This window comes from Muscardinus avellanarius (assembly GCF_963383645.1).
Source record: "Muscardinus avellanarius genome assembly, chromosome: 16".
NCBI lineage: Eukaryota > Metazoa > Chordata > Mammalia > Rodentia > Gliridae > Muscardinus > Muscardinus avellanarius.
Genome location: NC_137802.1, coordinates 39,224,240 through 39,249,803, shown reverse-complemented (window position 1 = coordinate 39,249,803; position 25,564 = coordinate 39,224,240). Strand labels below are relative to the sequence as shown.

General features: G+C 41.5%; 1 protein-coding gene across 1 annotated transcript in view; it reads left to right on the top strand.

The window, feature by feature from the left end:
* Positions 1–25,564, top strand: part of ANKFN1 (ankyrin repeat and fibronectin type III domain containing 1) — a gene marked incomplete at its 3' end in the record, with an annotated part of 415,223 nt that overhangs the window by 246,921 nt on the left and 142,738 nt on the right. The window contains exons 3-5 of the mRNA XM_080712607.1: positions 5,225–5,359; positions 18,374–18,575; positions 23,173–23,383. Of these exons, the coding sequence (XP_080568733.1) occupies positions 18,390–18,575; positions 23,173–23,383 (397 nt within the window). The 5' untranslated portion in view covers positions 5,225–5,359; positions 18,374–18,389. The remainder of the gene's footprint in view (positions 1–5,224; positions 5,360–18,373; positions 18,576–23,172; positions 23,384–25,564) is intronic.

Here is a 25,564-nt window from a genome sequence, read left to right as displayed (position 1 = left end):
CCAGTCAGACTCTGCTGACCACAGTGAGTGACCGCTACTTTCTTCTCATAATTTAATTTTGAGGTCCTGATGCAAAGGCAATCCCTAAAAAAAAAGAAAAAATAGAAAGTTGTTAGAAAATGGCCATTCATCAAAAAATTATCCATTTAAATTTACATTTTACAAACCACATGTAACTAATTGCAGGGCAGACTTGTTTGCAGTGATGTATGGACATTCTCAAAATACGGGCAGGATTTTGTAAGGAAGAGGAGACATGATTGGCTTTTTTGATTGTGGTAGGCTTGGGGTAATTTCACAAGTATTCCAAAATCACTAAATGTCGCTTGTCACAAAGCAGAGGACAATATACAAAAAGGAACCTTTGAATTTAACTGTTCTAACCCCTTTGTCTTACAAGTAGGGAAACTGAGGCCTAATGATAAAGAACAACTTGCCCAAGCTCACATAGCTGGAGAAGAGCAGTTTCAGGGCCCATCCTCAAACTCGCTATCCCCAGTCCTGAATTCTTTCCACTGAGCCAAACAGCTCCAAGTCCCCCTGGACGGCTAACTTCACACTGAATGAGAAAGCCCCTTCAGGCCTGCACCTATGTCTCCTCCCAATGACCCTGCACGTCGCTTGGGGCAGTCCGTGGTCACATCTGGGACCTCTTCACACACTGTGATGGCCCCGAGGACTCAGCTCCCTCTACCTGTTAAGTCCCAAGTTTTCAACTCCGAAAGTATCTCAAAGAAATTGATAAAGATACATTAAAATGGGTTGGGAATCATAATCTAGAACTTATTATGAGGTTGCATATTATATAATTATATACCGTGAGATTTTTTATAGATATTCCACATGTGGGATGATGAGACAAAATGGACTTAAAGAGTACACAGGCTATCCCACAAATGCCCACCTACATTTCTGAGACTTGCTCCATTAGGTCATCCCATGACCATTCACGCTGTCCAGTCCCCTGGACAGCTGGCCTCACCCAAGGGTCAGGAGATCTGTCCTCCACTGTCTGCCTGGTGTCCCTCCCCTTCCATTCAGCCTGTAGGAGCCTTCATCCCTCCACATCCAGTTCAAACGCAGCTTTGACTGAGACGCTTCTCTATAAGCACTCCAGAAGGAAGTAATAATCCTTGTATTTTCGCTTAGCAGATTACTTAGGGTTTTTTTTTTTTTATAAATGGCACTTACTTAATTCTACCTGGTAATGTAATCATTTCTATCTCTTATTAATTATCTTTTCTTTATCTTTGCAAAGAGACCTCACCTCTGCCCTACCATCTTGCCTCATCCAATACTTTGCATAAAATAAATGCTATTTTCTTAACATTCATGGAGTATTTACTGCCTGCAAGGTGCTAGGCCAGTAAGCATAAGGGCTGCAGGAGGAAGACACTCACTAAGATGCAGTCCCTTTCTTCAAAGGAGCTTTTAATCTAATCAGCGAGGCCCGATCACAGGCAACCTATGTGAGTGAGATTAACTGTAGGGGTGGAGTTGGGTGGAGGGGAAATACTGTGTATGGAATAAACATGCTCAGTGTTCCCAGTGAAAACACGGGTATTATAACAAGGAAGGAGGGATGATGAGGGAGGGGGAGGGAAAGAAAGGGCAAGGCTGCTTCTAGGTCCCAGGTCTGTACTGTCATCATTATGAAAGCCCTCTTTTGCCCGGGCTCATCTCACTCATCCTTCCCCCTAAATGAGAGTAAATCTTCCTCAAACAAGACTCTGATCACTTAACTGTCTGTTCAAATGTTTACCGTTCAATGCATTAAGCATCAGATAATTGCAGGCTTATGCCAGGAGGTATCGAGAATACCAGTATGTAGACAAACTCCGGGAAATAGCCGGAGAACAAAGAACAGGAATATGCTCTAAAAATTCCAGGGAGTAGGGGACGGGGCAAGGGTGTGAGCCATGAGATCCGAGAGCCATCGAGGAGGACTGTTCACTGGAGGCGAGCCTTCAGTGAATGGACACTTGGTAAGAAAAATGCATGCAGCAAAGTAACTTTAAGTCTCCTTTTGATTCTGAGACTCACATCATTCTTTGAGGTGGCTGATTTGTTCATTCAATATATACATTCTAAGCACTTCCAAAAAGTGCTGAATATTTACTGAATATCTTGTATGTGCCGAGGACTCTGCTAGACGCTGGAAAATAGTAGTGAATAGGGACTTTGCACTTAAACTCTTACAATATATTAAACAAGTAAGTGCAATAAAACGGGATGGTTGTAATGAAAGGAGAGTGTCGAGTGCCATACTTTCAGAGCAGAGCGGGGAAACTTAAAAGCCTACAAGTTAGGGAGAGATTCCTAGGAGGTGACGTTTCAGCCCAGATGCCATGGCTGCACAAGAGTTAGCCAGACAATGGGGACTGCACATCCAGGCAGAACAACGTCTTATATGATGGTCTGGCATTAAGACAGAATCTCCATGTCCAAGGAACTGAAACATATTCAAAACGGATACATCATGGGGCACAAATAGAAAAGTGGTAAGAACTTAGGCTGGAGAAGTAAGCGGTTTCAGAATAGGAAACATCTCTAAAGCAGGTCAAGGGTTTTGTACTTCAGCTATAGGCTTTACATAGTACTGATATATCTAACCTACCAGACACATAACAAATGTCTGTTGAAAAATGGGTTAGTGAAGGATTGGACAGAGTGAATCCCCTTTGCAGTGGACCTGGCATTTTGAGGCAGGTGAATATAGATTGTGTATCTTTTAGGCATAGAACCAGAAGCATTTTAGATTCGGGAGTTTGGCACATTTACTTACATGGTATCTTGGGATGGGACTCAAATCTAAACACAAACTTTGTGTTTCATAGACACCTTCATAGCCTGAAGATAATTTTTTACAATACTTTTATTAATTTTATACAGAAAATAAAGTTTTGTACTGTGCAATTTTCCACTTGCGGTGTCATGTTGACCCTTAAAAGGCTTTGGATTTTGGCCTGGCAGGGTGGTGCACACCTGTAATCCCAGTACATCAGAGGCAGCAACAGAAGAATCTCAGGTTGGAGGCCAGCCTCTAAAACTTAGCAAAATCCTCAGCAACTTTGTGAGATGCTGTTTCAAAATGAAACACTGGAATTGGAATGGTGGTGCACACTTGTAATCCCAGCATTAGGGAGGCTGAGACTGGAGGATCGCAGTTCGCAGACAGCCTCAGCTACTTAGTGAAGCCCTTCGCAACTCAGTGAGACCCTGTTTCAAAATTAAAAGAATAAAAACCAGGGCTGGGGGTATAGCTTGGAGGTAGACATCCATCCCCAGTACTGCAAAATAAATAAAAAAATAAAACATTGGGATGGAGATATAGCTCAGAAGTCGAACATCCCTGAGTTTAATCCCCAGTAACAAAAGAAAACAGAATAGAAAGAAAAATTGGGGGGGAGGTTGGAGCATTTTGGATTTCAGATTTTCAGATTAGGCATGCTCAACCTGTACCAGTCAAATGAGAGGCATCACCGCCCTAGCTTTGCAGAGCAGACTAAACTCATGACACCAGCCGCAGCCCCTGAGCTTAGTTGAGTTACTCAGTTACCTGGTCCACCTCAGCCAAAAGAATTTAAGGAAGTCAACATTCCAGCCTAAGTTTTCCTAAACATCAGGGTAAACCTTTTAACCTGGGAATCATTTAGGCTAAAGCTGCAAAGGGAAGGGACACCCTCACCCTCCCTTAATCCTTGATGCAATCAATAGCTTTTTGAACCTCAAGGACATGAAGAGTCCCAAATTAGATTATCCACAGCAAAGCTACAAGGACAAATAATTTTAAGAAGAGAAAGAAAGAATGGAGGTTGCAGAGAGATTTTTGCCCTTCTAATAGGAATGGAAAAGGTGAGACACTTGTGAAAAGCTAAACTGGGATCTTCTTTGGACCCTGGGTTTTCTGAGTCACTGTGCCTCGCCCAAGACCCCAGCTCTAGATCTGCTCTCTGCTGGAGCAATTGAGCTGCCAGGTTGGGGGGGCTCTAAAAAATTGGGGAGTTTTTTTTAGATTACAAGATGCCATTCCCAGGATTCTAAGTCATCATTACCAGACCGAAGATTAACACTCCGCCTTCTTGCTTATGACCAAGAGACTTTCTCCCAATTTGCCACAAAATCACATTGAAAATGTAGGAGCTGACTTGGCTCCAGGTATACATAACACACCAGACTCAGTGTCTCGTAGAAGGGTCCAAAATTCTTTCTGAAGCCTTCGCGGCAGCTAAGCATTCATCTGGCAGGGAAAGTATCTGAATAGAGCTTTAGAAATATCCTTAATTCTGTTGCTAGGGTGTGTGTGTGTGTGTTTTATATGGCTCTCAATCAGCAACGTTTCCCTAGTATAATCAGCCACTAGCAAATAAGATATCGTTTGACACCTTATTTCAGAGAGAGAAACATTAGCATTTCCTACATATGTGGCTTTCTAGGAAATCCATTCCATGTGTTGCACTTATCACGTAAAGCATAACGCTGTGACAAGGAGCCAGGTGCACCCATATGTGGCTGGCACGGAAGAAACACACTGGCATCTTCCACCTGAGACGGACGGAGCCTCTGGGCGTCCAGAGTGCCCACTGACTGTTTTCTGAGACCCATGTTGACAAAAATCTGAACCCAGGTTGACCTGGAGTTGGAGCTTTCTCCAGGTGCCCCTCACCCCTACTGGAAGCAAGGAGGACGGCACTGGTGCCCTGGGCTGAGATGTGGCTGCCACCTGTGTGCTGCTGATGCCAGACGGCTCTGGGAATGAGGGGCTGCCTGGCCTCAGAAGAGTAAGAGTCACCAGTTGCTGGCTAGTCTCTTGGGTGCCAGCTGATAACGCGTCCCCCGCAGTGATGCGGCGCACAGCTAGCTGGCTGACTTGCTGGCCCTTTGCTTACCCTTGAGTGACAGTCGGTTCTAATTCGGTATTTTTTTGCCCTGGAGCTTGTTGCTCTCACATGCCGTTCCGGATGATCATCACAGATACAATAGGCTAAAGCACACACTGAAGTCATGGCATCTTCTCACTGCATGCACGCAAGCTTGAGGTTTCGAGCCTTCCGGGGGCTGCAGTCCCGAGAATACACCTAGACTCTGAGCCGAGCCGTTCCCTTCTCTCCCTCTCACCCCAGGCATCCTTTGCTCTTTTATTTCGCATTAACAGTGACTTGGTGATTGTAGACTTCGGCTCTCGCCTGTTAGTGATCCTGTTCGCATTTTCTTCTCCACACAGAATAGGAAGGAGGTTCGCTTGCTTTGCGCAGAGGCTGAGCCACAGGAGAAAGCAAAGCCAATGTGATTTGCTGAATGAAAGCACTGGACAATTACCAACAACTTGTTCCTCTGCCGCCTCGAGCAACCTAAGCTGGTGAGTGAAATTTATTGTTGTCTTTCTTCACGTGAGCATGGGGCTTTCCCCCTCACTGATTATTTTGTAAATGTGTTTGTGTTGCTGCTTCTTAAATTACATATATATATATATTTAAAAATCTGCATCTTCCAAAGTTAGCTGCAGACGATCCTTGTAACCCATCTTGCTCAGTGTTCTGCAGTAGCTCATACTCGGCCATGTGGAGCGAGAAGGATGGGGGTGGGGAAGCCCCCCGCTTCTCATCACTGGGCATTTTCTTTGTAGCCAGCTTAATCACGTTAAGTGCTTGCATAACTGATGAGCATTCTCTGTGAGAAATAAGCTGCAATTTTCTTGTATGAAATAATTTTCTAGTCTGGTTCCTGAATTACCTTCAAAATACCTGTTGGATCAGGTAAATATGGGCCCCAGTCTTGCTGATAATCCTGAATAAGTACATAAGGCATCCTGCTGCTTTCAATCCCATTTGCCAGCTGGGCATGCGGAGTGTAATGCCAGCATTCTGTCCACCCCAGGCGAGCACGCCCTGAAATAACCTCTTGATTGTGATGTTGAAGGTATCTTCCAAAAGAACACGAGGGGCATGCGTTCAGATTCCCTTGATCAATCGCTACTTTTGCAACTGTGTTCCTCTCAGCTCTTCTTTATTCCATGAAAATATATGTTTGATAGGGTGTGCTGGGTCAAAGTGGAATATTGTTAGCATCCTGTTGCCTGTACTGGTGGTCAGCCTGGCCAGGCCATGGGAGGGATGCTAATAATTGAGTTTTCTTTTGTGATGGGTTCCCAAAAGTCCCATACTCATTTGACTTTCTCATTTCCTAAATAAGATATAAGCCCACCTTGGCAGTGGGGAAAAGTGGCTGGAGATATTGCCTTTTCTACCCTCCTTCATCCAGCCTCCTTGGTCTCCTGTTTGCCTGGCTTCCACAAGGCTTTTTGACAACATTAATCCATCTCTGGTGAGCTCTGAGTCCATATAAACGTCACATAGAGTTTAATGTCTTTGGTGCGCTCTATCTGCCGTATATCATGGGCTGTTCAGATGAAGTTGTGGCCTTGGGTGCTGACAAAGATGGATGATGTTAGAACAGGGAGCAGCATGATTCTCTAAATAAAAACCAAAGTAAGGAAATCTGAGAGATGGGTGAAGTTTTGCCTAGTGGAGAGGATCCCAAAGCCACTCAATCACAAGAGAAGGGTTTTTCTCCCATGTGACTGGGCTATTTTATTCTAACAGGAAGAAGACAGAACTGCCTATGAGTTATGGGACTAGTGAGGTGTCAGGACAGTAGGACACTTTTGCTGGTTCTCAGACTTTGGAAAATTCCTTTGGCTTCCCTGGAACTCTATCCCCCATTCCTGGTTGTTACAAAGAATTCATACTAAGATCAGTTGGTGCATTCATGTGATACTACTTTATGACCTTGTGTTAAAGGGAGCATTAGGTGATGACGATCAGTGTCCACAAACTTGAAATCCAGAAGCCATTCATTAGAAACCCTCGGAGGAGAGTGTCCTGTCTGTGGGGCTCTGGGGTTGTGTGTGTCCCTCATCTCAGGGTCACAGAGCACTCAGAAGGAAGAAGCATGGTCACACGCAGGGTGTGAGAGGGGGGACACAGTGACACTGCAAAGGAAACTCAAATTCAAATAAATAGCTCATGCAAATAAACACACATACACAAGTATCTTCCCAGGAAGAGTTCAGGGGTGGGTAGAATCCACGTATAGGACCTATGCCAACTTATACATGCTCAAATCAGACTCACACTCTTGCACGTGGAAACAGCAGCTGTAAGGGTACCCAGAGTTGAGAAGTTGTGGGAGGCTCAGATGCGTGAGCACATGCCCGTGCGTGCACACAGGGTAAAAACAAACAAACAAACAAACTAAAAGAACTGTTTCATTTCTAGGGTTGGATACTTAAAATTTTGAAATTCCCTTTTAGGGATTCAGTTTCATATTATGGTCTTTTGTAAACTACAAACAATCTTGCAAGAAATAACAAACTAAGCCACCGATAGCATGAATGAAAATATTGAAAGTTTTCTACCTCAAGGATACCTCAAAAGATGTTGAATTATTATATTAGTTACTTTTTATTTGCTTCATACTTCTTTCTAAGAACCTTTTTATAATTATTATTTCACTCTTAATTAGAAAAGTAAGCAGTCATCAAGACAAGCGATCTCTTTCTTTCTGTGGTGGAATACTTGGATTAGACAATGCCATCTACATTTTATAACAGGTCTTTGGTGGAAAACCAAACTAGCTCTCCTTCTCCTTTTGAAATTCGAGTCTTCTCCTATATTTCTTCTTCCTTTTAAAATTACTGATGGAAACATTATACACCCAGCCAATCAACAAGGCTTACGGAATTTGTCCTCAGGTGGGCTGATCACTGCAGCCCCTCTATCCAATCACTAACCAAGTTTGCTCCAGCACTCTCCATTCCTGTTTTTCACAAGCTCCAGGTAAATTCACTGGCTCTCATGGGATTTTTTTTTCCAAAAAATTTATATCTGATCATCCTCCACCACTGTTCCCACACAACTCTCCTTTCAAATAACCCTCAGGCTGCTACCAGAGTGATTCTTTAAAACTGCATATCTCAATTTTGTGAAGTATGCATTTGTTTTCATTTTCATTGACACGTCCTAGTTGTATGTATTTACAGGGTATGGTGTGACATTTACATACATGTGTGCCTTGTGAAATGACCACATCAGGGTCATTGGTGTACCCACCACCCCAGGGCCTCTGAGGCTGCCCTGTCATGCACAGATTCAAGTCTGTACTTCTTATCCTTCTCATTGTGTATGTGAGGACTTGGATAGTTTGGTCCTGTTACCTCTCCAGATTCCTTTCCCGAGGTCCTAGCATGGGTGATGAAATGGACCACCCTGCATGTCAGAGTTCAGAATGTCTACTCCCCGTCCCCGGCACTGACCCACCAGTCATACCACGACCTTTCCCATCACTGTATCCTCACTCCTCTACCTGGATTGCCCCCTTTTATCCCTGTTAGTCAACTCCTCATTTATCATCCAGACTCCTCGGGCATTAGCCTCTCTGACCCATTTCCCATCACCTCTTCTCCATTATCACCCCACATCGCCCACAAAGTCAACCATTCACTCTTCTGTGCTACTTGTAAGCCTCAGGATCTTGAAAAAAGTTATTTAGAAGTTAAGAACTCAAATATAGACCCAGATCTGCCTTTAAATAATTCCTTGGTTTCTTAATAATATTTCTTCCTCAAAATAATAATAACTCCCTGCTATGGAATTTATGAAGTCAACACATGTAAAGGCACTGCAGCGGACTGAAAATGTTTGTCCCTGCAAACTTCATATATTGAAATCCTAATCTTCAAGTTGAAGGTAGTAGAAATCGGGGCTCTTGGGAGGGGATAAGTTCAGGAAGGCAGACCCCTCCTCATTAGGGCTAGTGCCCTTGCAAAAGAGACCCCAGAGCTGGCTAACTCCTTCTATGATGTAAGGGCGGAGCAAGAAGGCCATGCCCATGGACCAGAAAGCAGCCTTTACCAGACGTGGATCCCACAGGCACCTTGATCTTGGACTCCCTAGTATCCAGAACCACGAGAAATAAATTCCTGTTGTTTATAAATTACCCAGTTCATGTTATTTTTTACAGAAGCCCAAACAGACTAAGACAAGCATTATTCTAAAGATTGCCTGGCTCAAAAAAGTGCTTCAAAGTAGCATTACTATCCCTCTGTTTCACACACACATTATCATAATAGCTATGTATTTGTATTGTTGTCTTCCTTTCTAACCTGTGAGCTTTTTGGAGGCAGGTAGAATAACCAACTCATTTTAATTTTCCCAAAACTTTCTCCGTTTAACTCTGAAAGTCTTGTATCCTGGGAACTCCATCAGTCCCAGGCAAGCAAGACAGTTGGTTACACTATGTGAGACACTTGTGAATGTTCGGAGTCTATCACGGGGTACCTAGGCTACAGAGGATATCATCATGAGTTTGTTGAACTACAGAATCAATGTTAATTATCTTTCCACCTTCTTCTCCATAAATGTATGCTTCAAAGCTTGAAAAGTCCTGATTCTTCTCGCCACGCAATCACAACTAACCTTTCAAAACTTAGTGCTGAACCATTTATACTTATATATTATGTGTATTAAAGGGCACAGAAACTAGAAAGGCTGCTTTAACTCTGTTATATGTCATCCTTATAACAGAATCGGCCACCCTTTCACAATCAAAGACGCACCTGTCATGTTAACAGCGGGTAGAGAACAGAAGGGCTCAACCTTGTCCTCTATCTAGTGACAGGCAGGTTGAAGTCTGAAGGTCCCTTGGTTCACATGACAGCCTGAGGAACAATATTGTCCCAGCCAGCAATGTGCCTTTCCCTACATGTGTCTCCACTCAGCTGTCAAGAAGGGCTACAACTCCTGTTTCTACTACACTCTGTCTCACAATTGCCTCTCATCCAAGTTGGCTCAGATCACTTTTCACATTACACACACACTGAGAAATTCCCACAACTAAGGTCCAATAAAGCATAGACTCTGGAAGTGCCAGAACTCATAACAAGGACATGAAATCTTGTCTTCAGAACCAAGAGCTAGAGGGGAAAAGCTGCCAGGCAGCCAGGTCAACCTACACTAGGAATAATAACAACAGAGTTGTTAAGTGTGTAAGCTCTGGAGTCAGGGTTCAAATCTTGCTGTATCGTTTACTGATTGTAAGGTCATGGACAAGTTCTGTAGCCTCTCTGGGGCTCAGTTTCATTGTTGATAAAATGAAGGTGTAATAGTAGTACTTACATCTCCATCAGGTTATTATTATACTTTATCTTAGCCTATGAAAACAAAGCTTAAAATCTGCAGCTGATCTATTGGGTAGTGAGAGGTATGACCTCAGGGAATTGAGAGAGAAGGAAAAGCCAGGTGTGGTGGTGCATGCCTGTAGTCTCAGTAGCTGAGGGGCTGAGACAGGAAGATCGTAGGTTCAAGGCCAGCCTCAGAAATTTAGTGAGACTCTCAGCAACTTAGAAAAACTCTGTTTTAAAATAGAAAATAAAATAGGGCTGTGAGTACACCTCAGAGGTAGGATGTCCCTGGGTTCGATTCCTAGAACCAAGAGAGAAAGAAATGGAAGGAGGAAGAGAAAGAGAGAGACAGACAGAGTCAGAGACAGAGAGAGAAGACATGAGGAAAAATGAAAGTGGTTGGCAACTAAAATGCCCATAGCTTCACATAAAAACACATTTTGTTGTTAGTTTTTTTATGTGATGGCTTCCAGGAAGCCCCCAGGATAGTCTCCAGGGGAGAAATATAGAAGAAATCATCTACAGACTACTGCCAGTCTCTTGTCTCTCTTCAGCTCGGTTTATTTCCATTTCCATTCCCCAGTCGTTCAGGGTAGAGCTGGACCCTCCTTGGGTCTCACTGGGCCAGGGCTGCTGCAACTACTGTCACAGCAAGCACAGTGAGGACCATGCCAGAACTTGCCCTCCACCCAAGACAGCAGTGCTGTTGGGAGGCAAGTGATGGTGGATGTCGAGGCTCTTTGAGCAAACAGTGGAGCCCAGGGAACAGGTGGTTGTGAGTAAGTCTGAAGAGGTTCCTCTCCCCACATGCTACTCTTGCCATTTTGGACCTGGGTTTTCCAGGATACTGCCACACTTATTTCTACAGCTTGACTCTAAGTATATTCACAGGTCCTTCACAAGTCTCCAAGTGGAGATGCAAAAGCCTGTAATATTTCAAAGAGCAGTAGTTTTTGATGAGTCAGATTTACAGATTATGTTATGGTTTTCAGTTTTGCTTCTCCTCTATAAAATATATTTCTTATTCAAGCTTGCATAGACCTTCTCCTATGTTTTCTTCTGGATGCTTTATAGTTTTAGCTTTTACATTTAAGTCTATGATATATTTCAAGTTAAATTTTGTATATAATGTGAAGTAGGGATTGAAAGTCTTTTTTAAAAGATTAACTTTTTCCTGGTTGAATCGCCTTTGAAATATTTTTAAAACTCAATTAGTGTGTGTGCTCAGGTTGTGTCTGGGATGCTATTCTATTTCATTCATCTATTTTTCTATTCGTCTGCCATCATCTTTATTTATATAATTATTTTAAATTGACTCCACATATCTTAGTTTCCACAGCTTTATAGCATCTTGAAATCAGGTAACATAAGCCTTTGAATTTTGTTCATCTTTTTCAAAACTCTTTTAACCATTATAGATCCTATCTTTATGTAATTTTTAGAATACTTAAAATTTATTTTTTTCTTTTTTTATTGGTGCATTAGAGTCGTGCATCTTAATGGGGTACAAGATGGTGGAGGCATACATGCACACACCACTCATTTAGGCCTGCCCCATTCCCCATCCCATCCCCTCCCCGCTCCTTCCTTCTCATGTTTGACTTAGTGACTTTGTCACGTTTGTGAATGCACATCATATACATTAGGGCATTTTCTTCTTCCCCTCTTCCTTCCCCCTCAGTTGGGTCATCTTATTTGCTCATCTATAGTTTCTCCCTCTTCATCTCAAGTTCCTCCTATGACTCATTTTCTCCCTAGCTTTCAAATATTAAGGAGACCTTCTTCTGATTTTTTACTTTTTGTGACTGACTAATCTCACCACAATATTCTCCAGTTCCATCCATTTCCCTGCAAACGGCATAATTTTGTTCTCCCATACAGCCGAGTAAAATTCCATTGTGTACATATCCCATAGTTTTGTAACCCCTTCATATGTTGATGGACATCTTGGCTGGTTCCATACTTTGGCAGTCGTGGATTGTACAGCTATGAACATAGATAGTTTGGTAGTTTGGTTTTTATTCTTTTGGGTAGATATCCAGCAGTAGTATTGCTGGATCATATGGTAGATTCATTCCCATTCTTCTGAGGATCCTTCATATTGTTTTCCAAAGTGGTTGCACTAATTTTCAATCCCACCAATAAGGTACTAGAGTTCCCACTTCTCCACACTCTTGCCAGCATTTGTTATTGTTTGTGTTTTAAGTGATCGCTATTCTAATTGGAGTTAGTGAAATCTCTGAGTAGTTTTGATTTGCATCTCTTTGATTACTAATGATACTGAACATTTTTCACATATTTATTGACCATTTGAATTTCTTCTTTTGTGAAGTGTCTATTTGGTTCACTTTCTCACTTTTTGATTGGGTTATTTGTTTTCTTAGTGGTGAATTTCTTGAGTTCTCTGTATATAAAAATCAACTTAAAATTTTCTACCAAGAATTTCTACCTGCATTTGGAATGAGATTACACTGAAATTCATAGGTCACTTTGGAAGATGTATGCCTTCTTAATTCTTTCAACTCATGAATATACATAGATAGATAGATAGATAGATAGATAGATCTTTAATTTCACTCATTAATGTCATGTAGTTTTCAGTATATAGTGTTTTTGTATTTTGTTATATTTCTGCCTAAATAGATTTTTATACATGAATTAGATTATTCTGCATAAACTTGCATATCATGTTAGTGAAAGAAAGCCATCTCATCTCCTTCTTTTCTATGTATATCCAATTTATTTTTCTTGTCCTGATTCACTGGATAGGATAGCCAGTATAACTGAAAATAAAAGAGTAGACACTCTTGCCTTGGTCTTGATCCTAGATGGACGCATTAGATCTTTGCTTGTTAAGTTTGATGTTAGCTATAGAATTTTTAGAATGTCCTAATCAGGTTGAGGAAGTTTCTTTATATTTCTGAAAAACACTTTTCAGAAATGAATGGATATTCTGTTATTAAATTCAACTATCTTTTCTGCATCTCAGAAGGTGACCATATAGTTTTCCTTCTTTGTTCTCTTAATGCAGTGGATGACATTGATATTGATGGTGGTTGAATCTTATATTAACCTTGCTTTCCCAGGATGAATCTTGCTGGAGTTTAATATCTGAAAATTTTTGAGGACTCTATGTTAGGAGTTAGGGTTAGGGTTAGGGTTAGGGTTAGGGTTAGGGTTAGTCTTGCTATGTTGTGGAGGGCTTCACTAAGTTTCTGTGGTTGGCTTAAATCTATGATTCTCCTGTCTCAGTCTCCCAATTACTGGGATTACCGACCAGTATGGGTGCCACCACTCCCAGCTATCTTTTTCTATTTACTTAGATATTCTTCTATTTGTTTCAATAGTGTTTTATAGTTTTTAGAAAACTATTTTTATTGAATGTATTCCTGAGAATTCAAAGCTTTTTGATGCTATTATAAATAGATTTTTCTTAATTTTTATTAATTCATAAAAGGGAAAATTTTAAACAGAAAATGTGTTTATACTCTATCTTATATTTATACTTTTTCTATTTACCTATGTAGTCTTCCTACCAATGCTCTTCTTCATGTGAATTTGAGTTACTATTTAGTATTTTCATTTTGGTCTAAAGGATTCCCTTAGTATTTGTTTCAGGGAAGAGTTAATACCAAATTCTCTCAGTTTTTGTTTATATGGCAATATCTCAATTCCCTCTCCATTATCTCCATTATCAAAATGTAATTTTGCTTTATAAAGAAAATCATTTTTGGTAGGATTTTTATTTTATTTCAATTCCATCACTGGGAATATGCCATTCCACTTCCTCCCTGCCTGTATAGTTTGTGATGAAAGATTAACTGCTTATCTTTTGGAGGATACTTTGTATGTGATAAGTCACTTGTGCTGTTTTCAGGATTCTTTGTCTTTTACTTTTAACAGCTTGACTGATATATCTCAATGTGTATTTTTTTTTTAGTTTATCCAACTTAGTGTTCATTAAGTTTGGTGAATGTGTAAGTTAATGTTTTTCATCAGATTTGAACCTTTTTTATCTATTTCTTCCCCAAATATTCTTTCTGGACTACCCCCTCCTTTTTCCAGGACTCCAATTATGCATATGTTGTACATTTGACAATGACCCACAGATCTCTGAGACTCTTCATTTTTATCCCTTTTTTCCTTCTCAGATTTCTTAATTTCAATTTATCTTTTTTTCCCCTTTTCACTGATGTCTATTCTTTTACTTTTAGTCTTTAGGTGAAACCGTTATCTAGGTACATCATTTTAAATTATTTTTAAAAGTTCTCTAAAAATTATAGAACTTTCTTATTAGACAAAGTAAAATTTTTAGTATATTCCATTCACAGAAATATTTGATCTTAGCCATATTGCTTTATTCTAAATTTTCTAATTGTTTTTAAATTTTTTATATTTTTATATTTATTCCACCTTTCACTTGACTAGTCTGAAGTCTTTCTTCCTATTTGTGTATTAATGTGACTATAAACATATATACCAAAATATCTGAGCCTACATTTTTTTATCAATACAAAAATTAAATAGTATCATAAGTACCTAAGATCAGATTTCAAGACAATGTTTAAAACAAGCAAGAAAATTTAATTCCTGCAATATATTTTGGTGTCTTCGGTTTGGAAAGAAGATTTAGAATGATCTTAATAACTGCTGCTATTTATCAAGTGGCTACAATATGCTACAAGATACAAGAGAGTATCTTTTATTCATTGATTAATTTATTCTTTAAAATTCTACAAGAAATTTCTCATCTACTTATATATGATTAAATAAATTCAGAGAATTTAAATAAGGTATCCAAAGTTCCATAGGTTGTAGGTAAAAATCCCAGGATTCATGCTTGGATTCACCAAATTCCAGAGCCAAATCTACACTGTTTCTCAAATGCTTGTCCCTTTTTATAGCAGTAAAAAAAAAAAAAAAAAAAAAAAATGTCATTCTCAGTATCTCTCATCTGACACACTTTTAATATAGAAAAAAAAAAGAAAGAAAACATAATACAGATAAAAGCTAGAAGAGTGGAAACATGATAAAGAATAGCTTGGAAGGAAGGGACAGCTGGGGGAGTGTGAGAAGGAAGTCAAAGAGACGGAGAAAGTCAACCTATTTTGATGGAAGGGAACAGATGGGAGATGAGCAAAGACAAAAGGAGCCATGTGGGTAGGTGTCATCAGTTAGAGGGCAAGTCACTGGGATTTGATCAATCGACAGGAATTTATTTACTGGACTCCTGGGCATTGTAGGAGATACAAAAGAATGTAGAGTTATTTGGGGAAGGATAATGATGTAGACAAGACAGATGGCTTGAACTGGGGCATTAATACTGAAGGAAGAGGCTAGAGACAGAAGGCAGAAAGAAAGAGGTTAAGACGATCTCCATGTGAGCCAGCTTGAACGTGAATCTGGAATTTTGTGGGTATGGAAATAAGTGAACTAGAAGAAAAGCGGTAGCTGCTACTGAAGCTGAGGTAAAGAATTTGTAGATGGAAGGGAAGCAACGTCAAATTGTCTACCCTTCTCTTTTGTGAAAATTAAAAGATTGCTGAAGATTTATTTTTAAAAATATATGTTCACAGCATAGGCAATGCTCTGTTACCACCCTTCCAAATGCAAACATAGCTAAGACTGGGTAGGCCCGATGGGGGTGACTACGTCTGATTGAGTCTGACCACCCTGAGAGTAACTAGGAAGTCATTCTGTCTTGGAAGAAGTTGCGAGCAAGACTTGTAAGATGCATAAGAATATTTAACGATGCAGATGGATTTCTACTTGTTGAAGTGAAAGTAAACCATGGCTAGTTGGTCTTAGTGGACACGGAGTGCTATTGAGAAGCATGATAAAAACAATGAACGGTCTGGGTATTCCTCTAGTGTATTTTAAGTAACAGGCTGTCATGTGCATTCATTTATTCTAAAGTATCCAGTACCTTCTGTAACAAAAACATGAGCTACTATGAGTTCCTTTACACTAAGCTCTTCGCATGCATTCTTATATTAAATTCCCACAACAATAATGTGCAGATGCCATTATTATCTCCATTACACAAAGGAAAAATATAGGACAGACAGGTTAGGTATCTTGTCCAAGATCACGCAGTCAGTAGGTAAAAGAGGGGGAGTTTGTATCCTATTCTGTGTTATATTTCTTGTACCTAGAAGAAGGCACAATTTAGGCATTGGGGATATATAAAAGTAAAATTTGGCTATCCTTGCCCTGGAGAAAGAGCTAGACTAGCGAGGAGACAGTGAATCAAATAATTATAATACTATAAGATACTTTCCCTAAAGGCATATGCTGGGTGACTGAATAGAGAAATAGATAATTTTGGCTGAGGAGATCAAAGACTGTTAAGCATATATTTTAAGGATCAATAATCACTTCTAAGGTGATGAAAGCAGAGATAAAATTTTACACATACAAAGTAATAGACAAAGACCCACAGGTAGAAAAACTTTAGCCGGGCGTGGTGCCACACGCTTGTAATCCCAGCATTCAGGAGGCTGAGACCTGAGGATCGCGGTTTGTGGACAGCCTCAGTTACTTAGTGAGGCCCTCTGAAACTCAGTGAGACCCAGCTTCAAAACAAAGAATTAAAAAATAGGTCAGGGGGTGTACCTCGGAGGTCAAATGCCCCTGGGTTCCATCCCCAGACCCGCAAAAAAAAAGAAAAACTTTGAACTATTTATTAAAAACTCCAAGCTGGGCTTGGTGGCAGACACTTATAATCCCAGCATTAGGGAGGCAGCGACCAGAAGATGGCGGTTTGCAGACAGCCTCAGCTTCTTAGCGAGGCCCTTCACAACTCAGTGAGTCCCTGTTTCAAAAAATTAAAAGACTAAAAAATAGGACGGGTGTAGCTTGGAGGTAGAATGCCCCCGGGTTCCATCCTCAGTACTACAAAAAAAAAAAAAAAAAAACTCCACCAATGTCATAAAGACTGAAACATATCATATAGAAGTATGGTAGGAGAAGAGATAAGTACTTGTATATGAGACAAAAAATCTCACTTGCAAGAATTGGAGTATCATCAAAATCAGTTCTGTAAAGAGTTTGATCAATAAAAGTCTTTTATTTGATATCGCGGGTCCTTAAGGGTGTAAAAACTTAACATCTAGAGATGACCTAAGGGTCACAGCTTAATAGCGATGGCAGCTTTACAAATGGAAGACACCATCCAAAATTTGATAGGAAAGAGCTAAAAGGCAGCAGCCTGCTCCAGAGGCTGCAGAAGATGAGGACACACTTTGCACATTAGTATCTTAGCTAGTGATTTCATTTGTGCATTTGTTCATTCAGTTTGTACAACATACACACACACACACACACACACACACACACACACACACACACGCATGCACACCCCAAGTGGCCACAGTCTTGGCAGCATACATATTTTGATAGCAATACCTGAAATGATAGAGGGGATGGTTTTAAAAATGGTATAACTGATCTCCGAGAAGAAACTGACTTCACGTGTGACTTGTTGGGGACTTGTTAAGAGGTTTTAAAAACATCAGTCAAGTACCGCTTGGAGATCACCAGTAGAGAGTGCCCCGGGGTGGGGAGGAGTCTCTATCCAGGCATCAGAAGTGAGCAGGAATGGTCCTAGAGATGCAAATCCTCCAGGTCCCTCCCTGCACACTGGGATAGGACGTCAAGTGAACACAGCTGAGTTCATGATGTGACCACCACCTCGAAGAGGAGGGGGGACGTACAAGGAGAAACACGCTTCCTTGTCCAACCGACATTATCTAACAGATAAGCAGAGAAGCCCCAACAGAAAGTGCCCAAGAGTGACTGAGCATACCCCTTCAGGTGTAGAATGGAGACACTTCCTTTACCAGGTGAGAGCAAAAGACTGAGCAGACGTTTCTATTATATTATGCGTATGTGTGAGTGTGTATGTGTGTGTTCATATGCAGATAAATATGGATATAGAGTAACGGAGGCCATCCTTCCATTCCAGCCACCAATTCTCTCTGTGGTATCAACAGGCCGCTTACTCCCTTTCCTTACTTGCTTACTCCCTTTCTCTCTGAAACATGAAGAAGTTAGGGCACGTGATCACCAAAGGCCTTCCAGCTGTAACATTGCTATGAGGATTCCAGGCAGTTATAGGAGATGATGAGATCATTTTTCCACTTATAATTCTATTGCGTAAATGATACGTCGGCATTTGTTCCCTCTCCATAGGCACTGCCGTGTGAAAATGACCCAACAGATGCAGAATTTAAATCTGTCTCAGTCGAAAAAACACGGCGCCCCCTCGTCTCCCAGCGCGGCCAAGCGCTTGTACAGGAACCTCTCCGAGAAACTGAAGGGCAGCCACTCTTCCTTCGACGAGGCCTATTTCAGAACAAGAACTGATCGGCTGAGTCTCAGAAAGACCTCCGTGGTAACGGCAAAACTCTTTTTTTCTCCTGTCAGTTTGATTTACTCAGTTATGTTTGGGTTTAAGGAGCTTCAAAGATGATCCACAATATTTCTGAAGCTAATACCTTTATAGTTTTATAAATGCTGAAATCGAGTCCAGCAAGGCAGGACTGTGCGTATCTGTGGTATTAGAAAAAAATCTGAGTGATTAAGAGATTTCTTTCTTAACTTCTCTCCTTTTCCTTTTTTTTTTTTTTCTGGTACTAGAAATTAAACCTAGAGCGCTCTGTCTCCCTGCCTTTGTTTTATTTTTGTTGTTGTGTTACTGGTTTTTTGTTTTGTTTTGTGCTGTAGTACTATAATTGAATCCAGGAGTGTTGTACCTCTGAGATACACCCCCAAATTATTTTATTTTTGAAGTAAGATCTCACTAAGTTGGTAAGGGTCTCACTAGGTTGCTGAGGCTGGCCTCGAACCTGTGTTCCTCCTATTTCAACCTGCCAAGTACTGGGATTACAGATGGGCGCCACCATACCCTGATGCCTTTTTTATTTTGTAACAGGATTTTCCTAAATTACTGAGGCTAGCCTTAACCCTATGACCCTCCTATCTCAGCCACCCAAATTCTGGGATTACAGCCGTGTACCATCACGCCCAGCTCCTTTCTTGAACTTTTCTTTCTCTACAAGAACAAAGAAACCAATCTCAAAAAATAGCGGTTTGCCGGGCGAGGTGGCGCACGCTTGTAATCTGCGTGCTTGGGAGGCGGAGACAGGAGGATCGTGCAGGTTCGAAAGCCAATCTCTCTGGCTTAAGAGACCCTGTTTCCAAATAAAAAGAAATATATAAAAAATAGGACTGGGAGTGTAGCCCAGAGGTAGAAGGGTTTCCAGGAACCCCAGTACCACCACCACCAAAAAAAAAAAAAAAATAGCAGTTTGGCAAATATGGATTCTCAGATTAAATAGGCTAAGAACCCCAGTGGTCACTCAAATAATAGCATTACTGTTATTTACTTATTTCTAATGAGTATTCCACATGCTTCTCAAAAGCATGCACAACAGAGTCCAGGCAAAGAACACATATTTATCATATAATGGCTAGGGAGAAAAAGAAAAAGAAGAAAGAAAAAAGAACAGAACTAGAAAAAAAAACTATCTGAGGAATGAGAGAAACATATGTACGCCCAAAACCTAGGTAAAGATAGCACATAAAACTTAACTACCTTTATTGTTGAGCTCCCAGGCGGTTAAAGAAGAAAACATAGTTGACCATAACATCTTACTAGGTGATAACTGAAGGTCTATCCATCTATCAAGAGAATGAATATTTTCCTGTTGCTAAGTCATCAGATCTGTCATTGGGTCTGCATAGATGTCATGGATAGCAAAGAGTAGAGCTGGTGATATTAAAGACATTTTCATTTGGGAATTTTCTATATTGGCCCTGGGTAGAAGCCAAGGGCATGATGTTAACCTGCTCAGCAAGGGTGTGATGGCTCCATCTCTTTGAACTCCAAACAGTAGTGAGCCCTGGCCTTTCCAGATAGAAGCAAAACAGAGTTTGAGAACAAAAGCTGGAGGCGGAAATGATGTAAGAGCAAAAGTCAATAGAGCACAGGAGAAATTAGAAATACTGAGAACCAAAAAACACATACACGCCGCGGACAGGGTGACAACTTGACTTTGAAATCATTCATTTTCTAATACATTTTCTCGTTTCAATCTCATCGTCTGGGAGGGCTCAGCTGTGTCCAAGTTGTGGCCTCAGCATCAGACGCCTTTCAGTTGAGCGGATTGTGGACAAAACATTTCCCTGCTCAGCATCTTGTCTTGCAGCAAAGAGAACTGCATACTAAAATAGCTTTAACCCTTGGGCTCCTATTGTCAAAACACACCTTTACATAATTGGTGCTTATTTTTCCTCAAGTTCCAGCAGCCTCTGAAGGGGAGAGTTGATTTTTTTATGAGACTGAAAGTAAAAGCTGTTCTCCTAAACGTTTGATCACTGAAGATCTTCCATGTGCCAATCAAGTGACCCTTGTGCTAGGGCAAGATCAAAGATATTTCAACAATTGAAAGGCCAAACAAAGTCAGGTGTGTGGCACACACCTAGAATCCTAGTACTTGGGAATCTGAGATGGGAAGATTGTAGGTGCAAGGCCAGCCTCAGTAACTTAGTAGGGCTCTGTTTCAGAAAAGAAAAAAAAAAGGACTGGAGAAGTAGCTCAAAGGTAGAATACCCCAGAGTTCAATCCCCAGTACCAAAAAGAGACCAAGCAACTCTTGGAGAAGTTAGCAGATTAATGTATAAGTAGTGTCGGGCATGGCAGTGCATGCTTGTAATCCCAGTACTTGAGAGGCTAAAATAGGAGGGTCACAGGTTCGAGGCCAGTCTCAGCAACTTAGCGAGGCCCCTCAAAACTTAATGAGACTCCGTTTCAATAATTAAAAAATAGAGAGCCGGGTATGGTGGCGCACACTTGTAATCCTAGCATTTAGGAGGCTGAGACAGGAGAATCGCGGTTCTTGGACAGCCTCAGCTACTTAGCGAGGCCCTTTGTAACTCAGTGAGACCCTGTTTCAAAATAAAGAATAAAAAATAGGCCTGGGGGTGTAGCTCGGAGGTAGAATGCTCCTGGGTTCCATCCCCACTATGCAATAAATAAAAAATTAATAAAACTTAAAAAAATAAAAATAGGGCTGAGTTTGTAGCTTAAAGGCAGAATGCCCCTGGGTTCAATTCCAGTAGAGGGGTGAGGGGGAAGTTTAAATAGTGTATGTATTGGTCTTCTTCCATGAGCTCAGAAATATGGACTTGATAAAATTCCAGAACACTTCTCCTTTGTTTATTACTAGTCCTTTGAAAGAGCCACGTTGTCCATAGGCATTTTTTTCTATAGGTGATTTAGTATTCTTAAATATTCAACTTCTGGCCCTCTCAGGTCCCCTAAACAATTGGCCACCAAGCCACTAAAACCTTCCCCAGACACTGCCACTTGAGACCCTTGTTTCAGGGCTCACAAGTACCAGTGTGTAATGGCTGAGGCTCTGGGTTAAGAAAGTGTGGAATTCGAGCACCAAGGGGTCTAGGGATGGGGGCTCCAGCCCTCCAGAAGTGGGGAGCTGTTGAGATTTGTAAATAAGGATGTGACATGCAGCCTATATACTAGAGGAAGATTATTCCTGTAACCATCTGGAGCCTGAGCTGCAGCAGAGCAAGGCCAGAAACTGACAGGTCATTGCCACAATCCAGACAAGGGATGGTGGCACCGGGAGGTGGGGGCAAGGGAGAGCAGGGCAAAAGCAGAGTGTGCTCTGACACCAAGCTAGCCGTGAGTAAATGGCTTGTGCTCACTTTATCTGGGCTGAGCCTGGTGTGATGGTGCACGCTTGTAATCCCAGCATTGTGGAGGCTGAGACCCGAGGTTGGCAGTCAGTCCCAGCTACTTAGCGAGGCCTTTCGCAACTCAGTGAGGTCCTGTTTCAAAAATTAAAAGAGACTGCTGGGCGTGGTGGCTCACGCTTGTAATCCCCACACTTGGGAGGCAGAGACAGGAGGATTGCGCAGGTTCGAAGCCAGCCGCTCTGGCTTAAGAGACCCTGTTTCCAAATTTAAAAAAACTAAAAATAGGTCTGGGAGTGTAACCCGGAGGTAGGAGGGTTTCCAGGAACCCCAGTAGCACCAATAATAATAATAATAATAATAATAATAATAATAATAATAATGATAATAATAATAATAATAATAAATTTTAAAAATTTAAAAAGACTAAAAATCAGGGCTGGTAGTGTAGCTCGGAGGTAGAATGCTCCTAGGTTCCATCCCCAGTACCTAAAAAACAAAACAAAACAAAACAAATTTGGGCTGGCATTACCCTGACTGTTCTGAAGAACACTGTTCTAGGAGTTGTTAAAGCTAAATAAAATAAAATAAAATATAGATTCAAATTATTAAAGAACCTGAGAGGTCCTCCAATAGGTGATGAGATGAATGACTTGGCTTAAACCAATGTTTACTTAGTTATTTGACTATATACTGCTTTTTTCATAGAATACCTTTTTTTTTTTTTGGCAGGGTTTTGTTTGTTTGATTGATTGGTTTGGGAACTGAATCCAGAGGCATTCTACCTCCAAGCTACTATTTAGGCTTTTTTTTTTTTAATTTTAAGACAAGGACTCACTAAGTTGCTGAAGGTCTCACTAAATTGCTGAGGCTGACCTCAAACCTGTGATTCTTCTGTCTCAGCCCCCCAAGTACTGGGATTACAGGCCTGTGCCATCACCTTTTGATGATCTATCAAACAGTCTTCCTGCCGCTGAAGACTGGTTTGAGCAGAGTTGATTTTGTGCATGCCTATAGAACAGTCCTTCTACACAGTACAGTCTTGTCTCCGTGTATCTAAGTGGACCATCCACTTGATGCCCAGAAGAAAGGTGGAGGGAAGATCTGACACAGTGTTTACTTGTGAGACCTTGGGATAAACCCTAGTTATACAATTATCCACTTAGAAGTGGGCACATAGCCCCTGAAGCAATCTCTACGATTCAGGATAGCAATGCAGCAAAGGCACCCTGGTCCGGGAAATTGTACTAACGCATACCTCTACTCTCCTCCAGAATTTCCAGGGCAATGAGGCCATGTTCGAAGCAGTTGAGCAGCAGGACATGGATGCTGTACAGCTGCTCCTGTGCCAGTACACACCAGGAGAGCTGGACCTCAACACGCCCAACAGCGAGGGGCTAACGCCCTTGGATATCGCCATCATGACCAACAACGTGCCCATCGCCAGGATTCTGCTGAGAACTGGGGCCCGAGAAAGCCCACACTGTAAGTACACCTGAGGATAGAGGCACTTACTGTGACCGCTGGGCCTCCGCTTTATGCCACTCAGCTCACTACCGCTGATCTCCGAGGCAGGGATGTTTGACTACACACGGGCTCTGGCATCCTTTGTGTGTCTTCACAGACTTTTATGCAAAGAGCGATCGTGTTTTTCAGTCTAAGCATGAAATTGAATTCTCATTAGAATATACTGAAAGGTATTGCAAAGGTGCCCCCTGATAACTTTCTGCTAAGAATTTGATCTCAAGCTTTCAAAGACATGATATACTTTGAATAATTATATAAGAATAGGAGGCATACATAGAAAAATAATTTGTGTGTTTGTGTTTTTATATCCATAATCAATGTGGTAGTTTCATTCATTCATTCAGCAAACAATGAATGCAAGACACTCTTCTAGATACTAGGAATAGGAGGTGAAAAAGACAAACTCTGTTTTCATAAAACTGACATACTAGTGTAGAAGACTTCCAAAAAGCAAATAAAAAGTTAAATTAAAATATGAACTTCAAGCCTAGCATGGTGGCACACACTTGTAATCCCAGCATTCAGGAGGCTGAGACCGGAGGATTGTGCTTCACAGCCAGCCTCAACTACTTAGTGAAGCCCCCTGCAACTTAGTGAGACCCTGTTTCAAAATAAAGAATAAAAAATAGGGTAGAGGGTGTAGCTCAGAGGGCGAATGCCCCTGGGTTCCATCCCCAGACCCACATAAAAAAAAATGAGCTTCATCTGGGTGTGGTGGCCCACACTTGTAATCCCAGTACTTGGGAGGCTGAGACTCAAGGATTGCACAGGTTTAAGCCAGCCTCAGCTACTTAGTGAGGCTCTCAGCAACTTAGTGAGACCCTGTATCCAAATAAAATATAAAATAGGTCTGAGAGTGTAGCCCAGAGGTAGAAAGCCCCTGGATTTCATCCCCAGCACGATAGATAGATAGATAGATAGATAGATAGATAGATAGATAGATAGAAAGACAGACAGACAGACAGACAGACAGACAGATAGATAGATAGATAGATAGATATAAAGAAAATAAAACAAATATGTGGCTGGAGATCAATAGGGTAGATGTGGTGAAATTTAAGTCTTGGTGATAGAAAGGAGTGACCTGAAAGATGCAGCTGTCAAAGCCTGGCAAAGAGGGCAGACAGTAAAAAGATGCTGAGTGGGCAGGAATGAGATTGACGCATTGGAAGAACAAGGAGGTCAACATGGCCTGAGCGGGGTAGTGAAGGGGAGCGGGCAGCCAAGGAGGAAGCCATTGGGACAGCGTGGACAGGACCATGCTGTGGCGATGCGTCACCTGATGACTGAGCAGAGGAGAAGGTGGCGGAGCAGTTTAGGCAGGTGAATGCCACCGTCTGCTTTACACATAAAGATCACTATGGTGATCTGTGGAGAATAAACACTGGTGAGGCTGGTGTGAAATTGGGAAGACCAGATAGGAGGGAGGCTATGGTGATGGCCCCGTAGACTTGGCCTACCTGACTGTGATATGTTGATCACCGGTAGGATTCTGAGTACACACACACACACACACACACACACACACACACACACACACATATATATATATATATATATATACATACATATATATACATATATATACATACATATATATACATATATATACACATATATTATGTATGTACATATATAAAGATTTACTGAGAAGTAATTCACATACCATATAATTTACCCATGCACAGAGCATATGCACAGAGGTGTGCAGCCATCACCACCATCAGTTTTAGAACATCTCCATCATCCCACAAAGAAAGCCCATACTCTTCAGCTCCACCACCACTCCCAGCCCTAGAGGCAGCCACAAATCTACTTTCTGCTTCTATAGAGTTGTCTGTTCTAGACATTTCATATAATGGGATCATCTAAAAATATGTGGTCTTCTGTGACTGTCTCCCTTCTGGATCTCCTTGGAAGTGGAGCTCTGTTGGTGCTTGCTGAGGGAGCTGCTCAGGGGCCAGTGGCAGACCCTGCCCGGGGATGGACGGGCTGATATCTTGTAGCCTTCAGCCTGTGCCAGGCACTGCAGTGAGCCCTTTGCACGTGCTGAGTCCTTTGATCCTCACAGCATCCCGAGGCAGGTGCTCGCCCCTTGCTGCACACTTTCTGACCCTCAGACCACGATGGCTCTGTGCC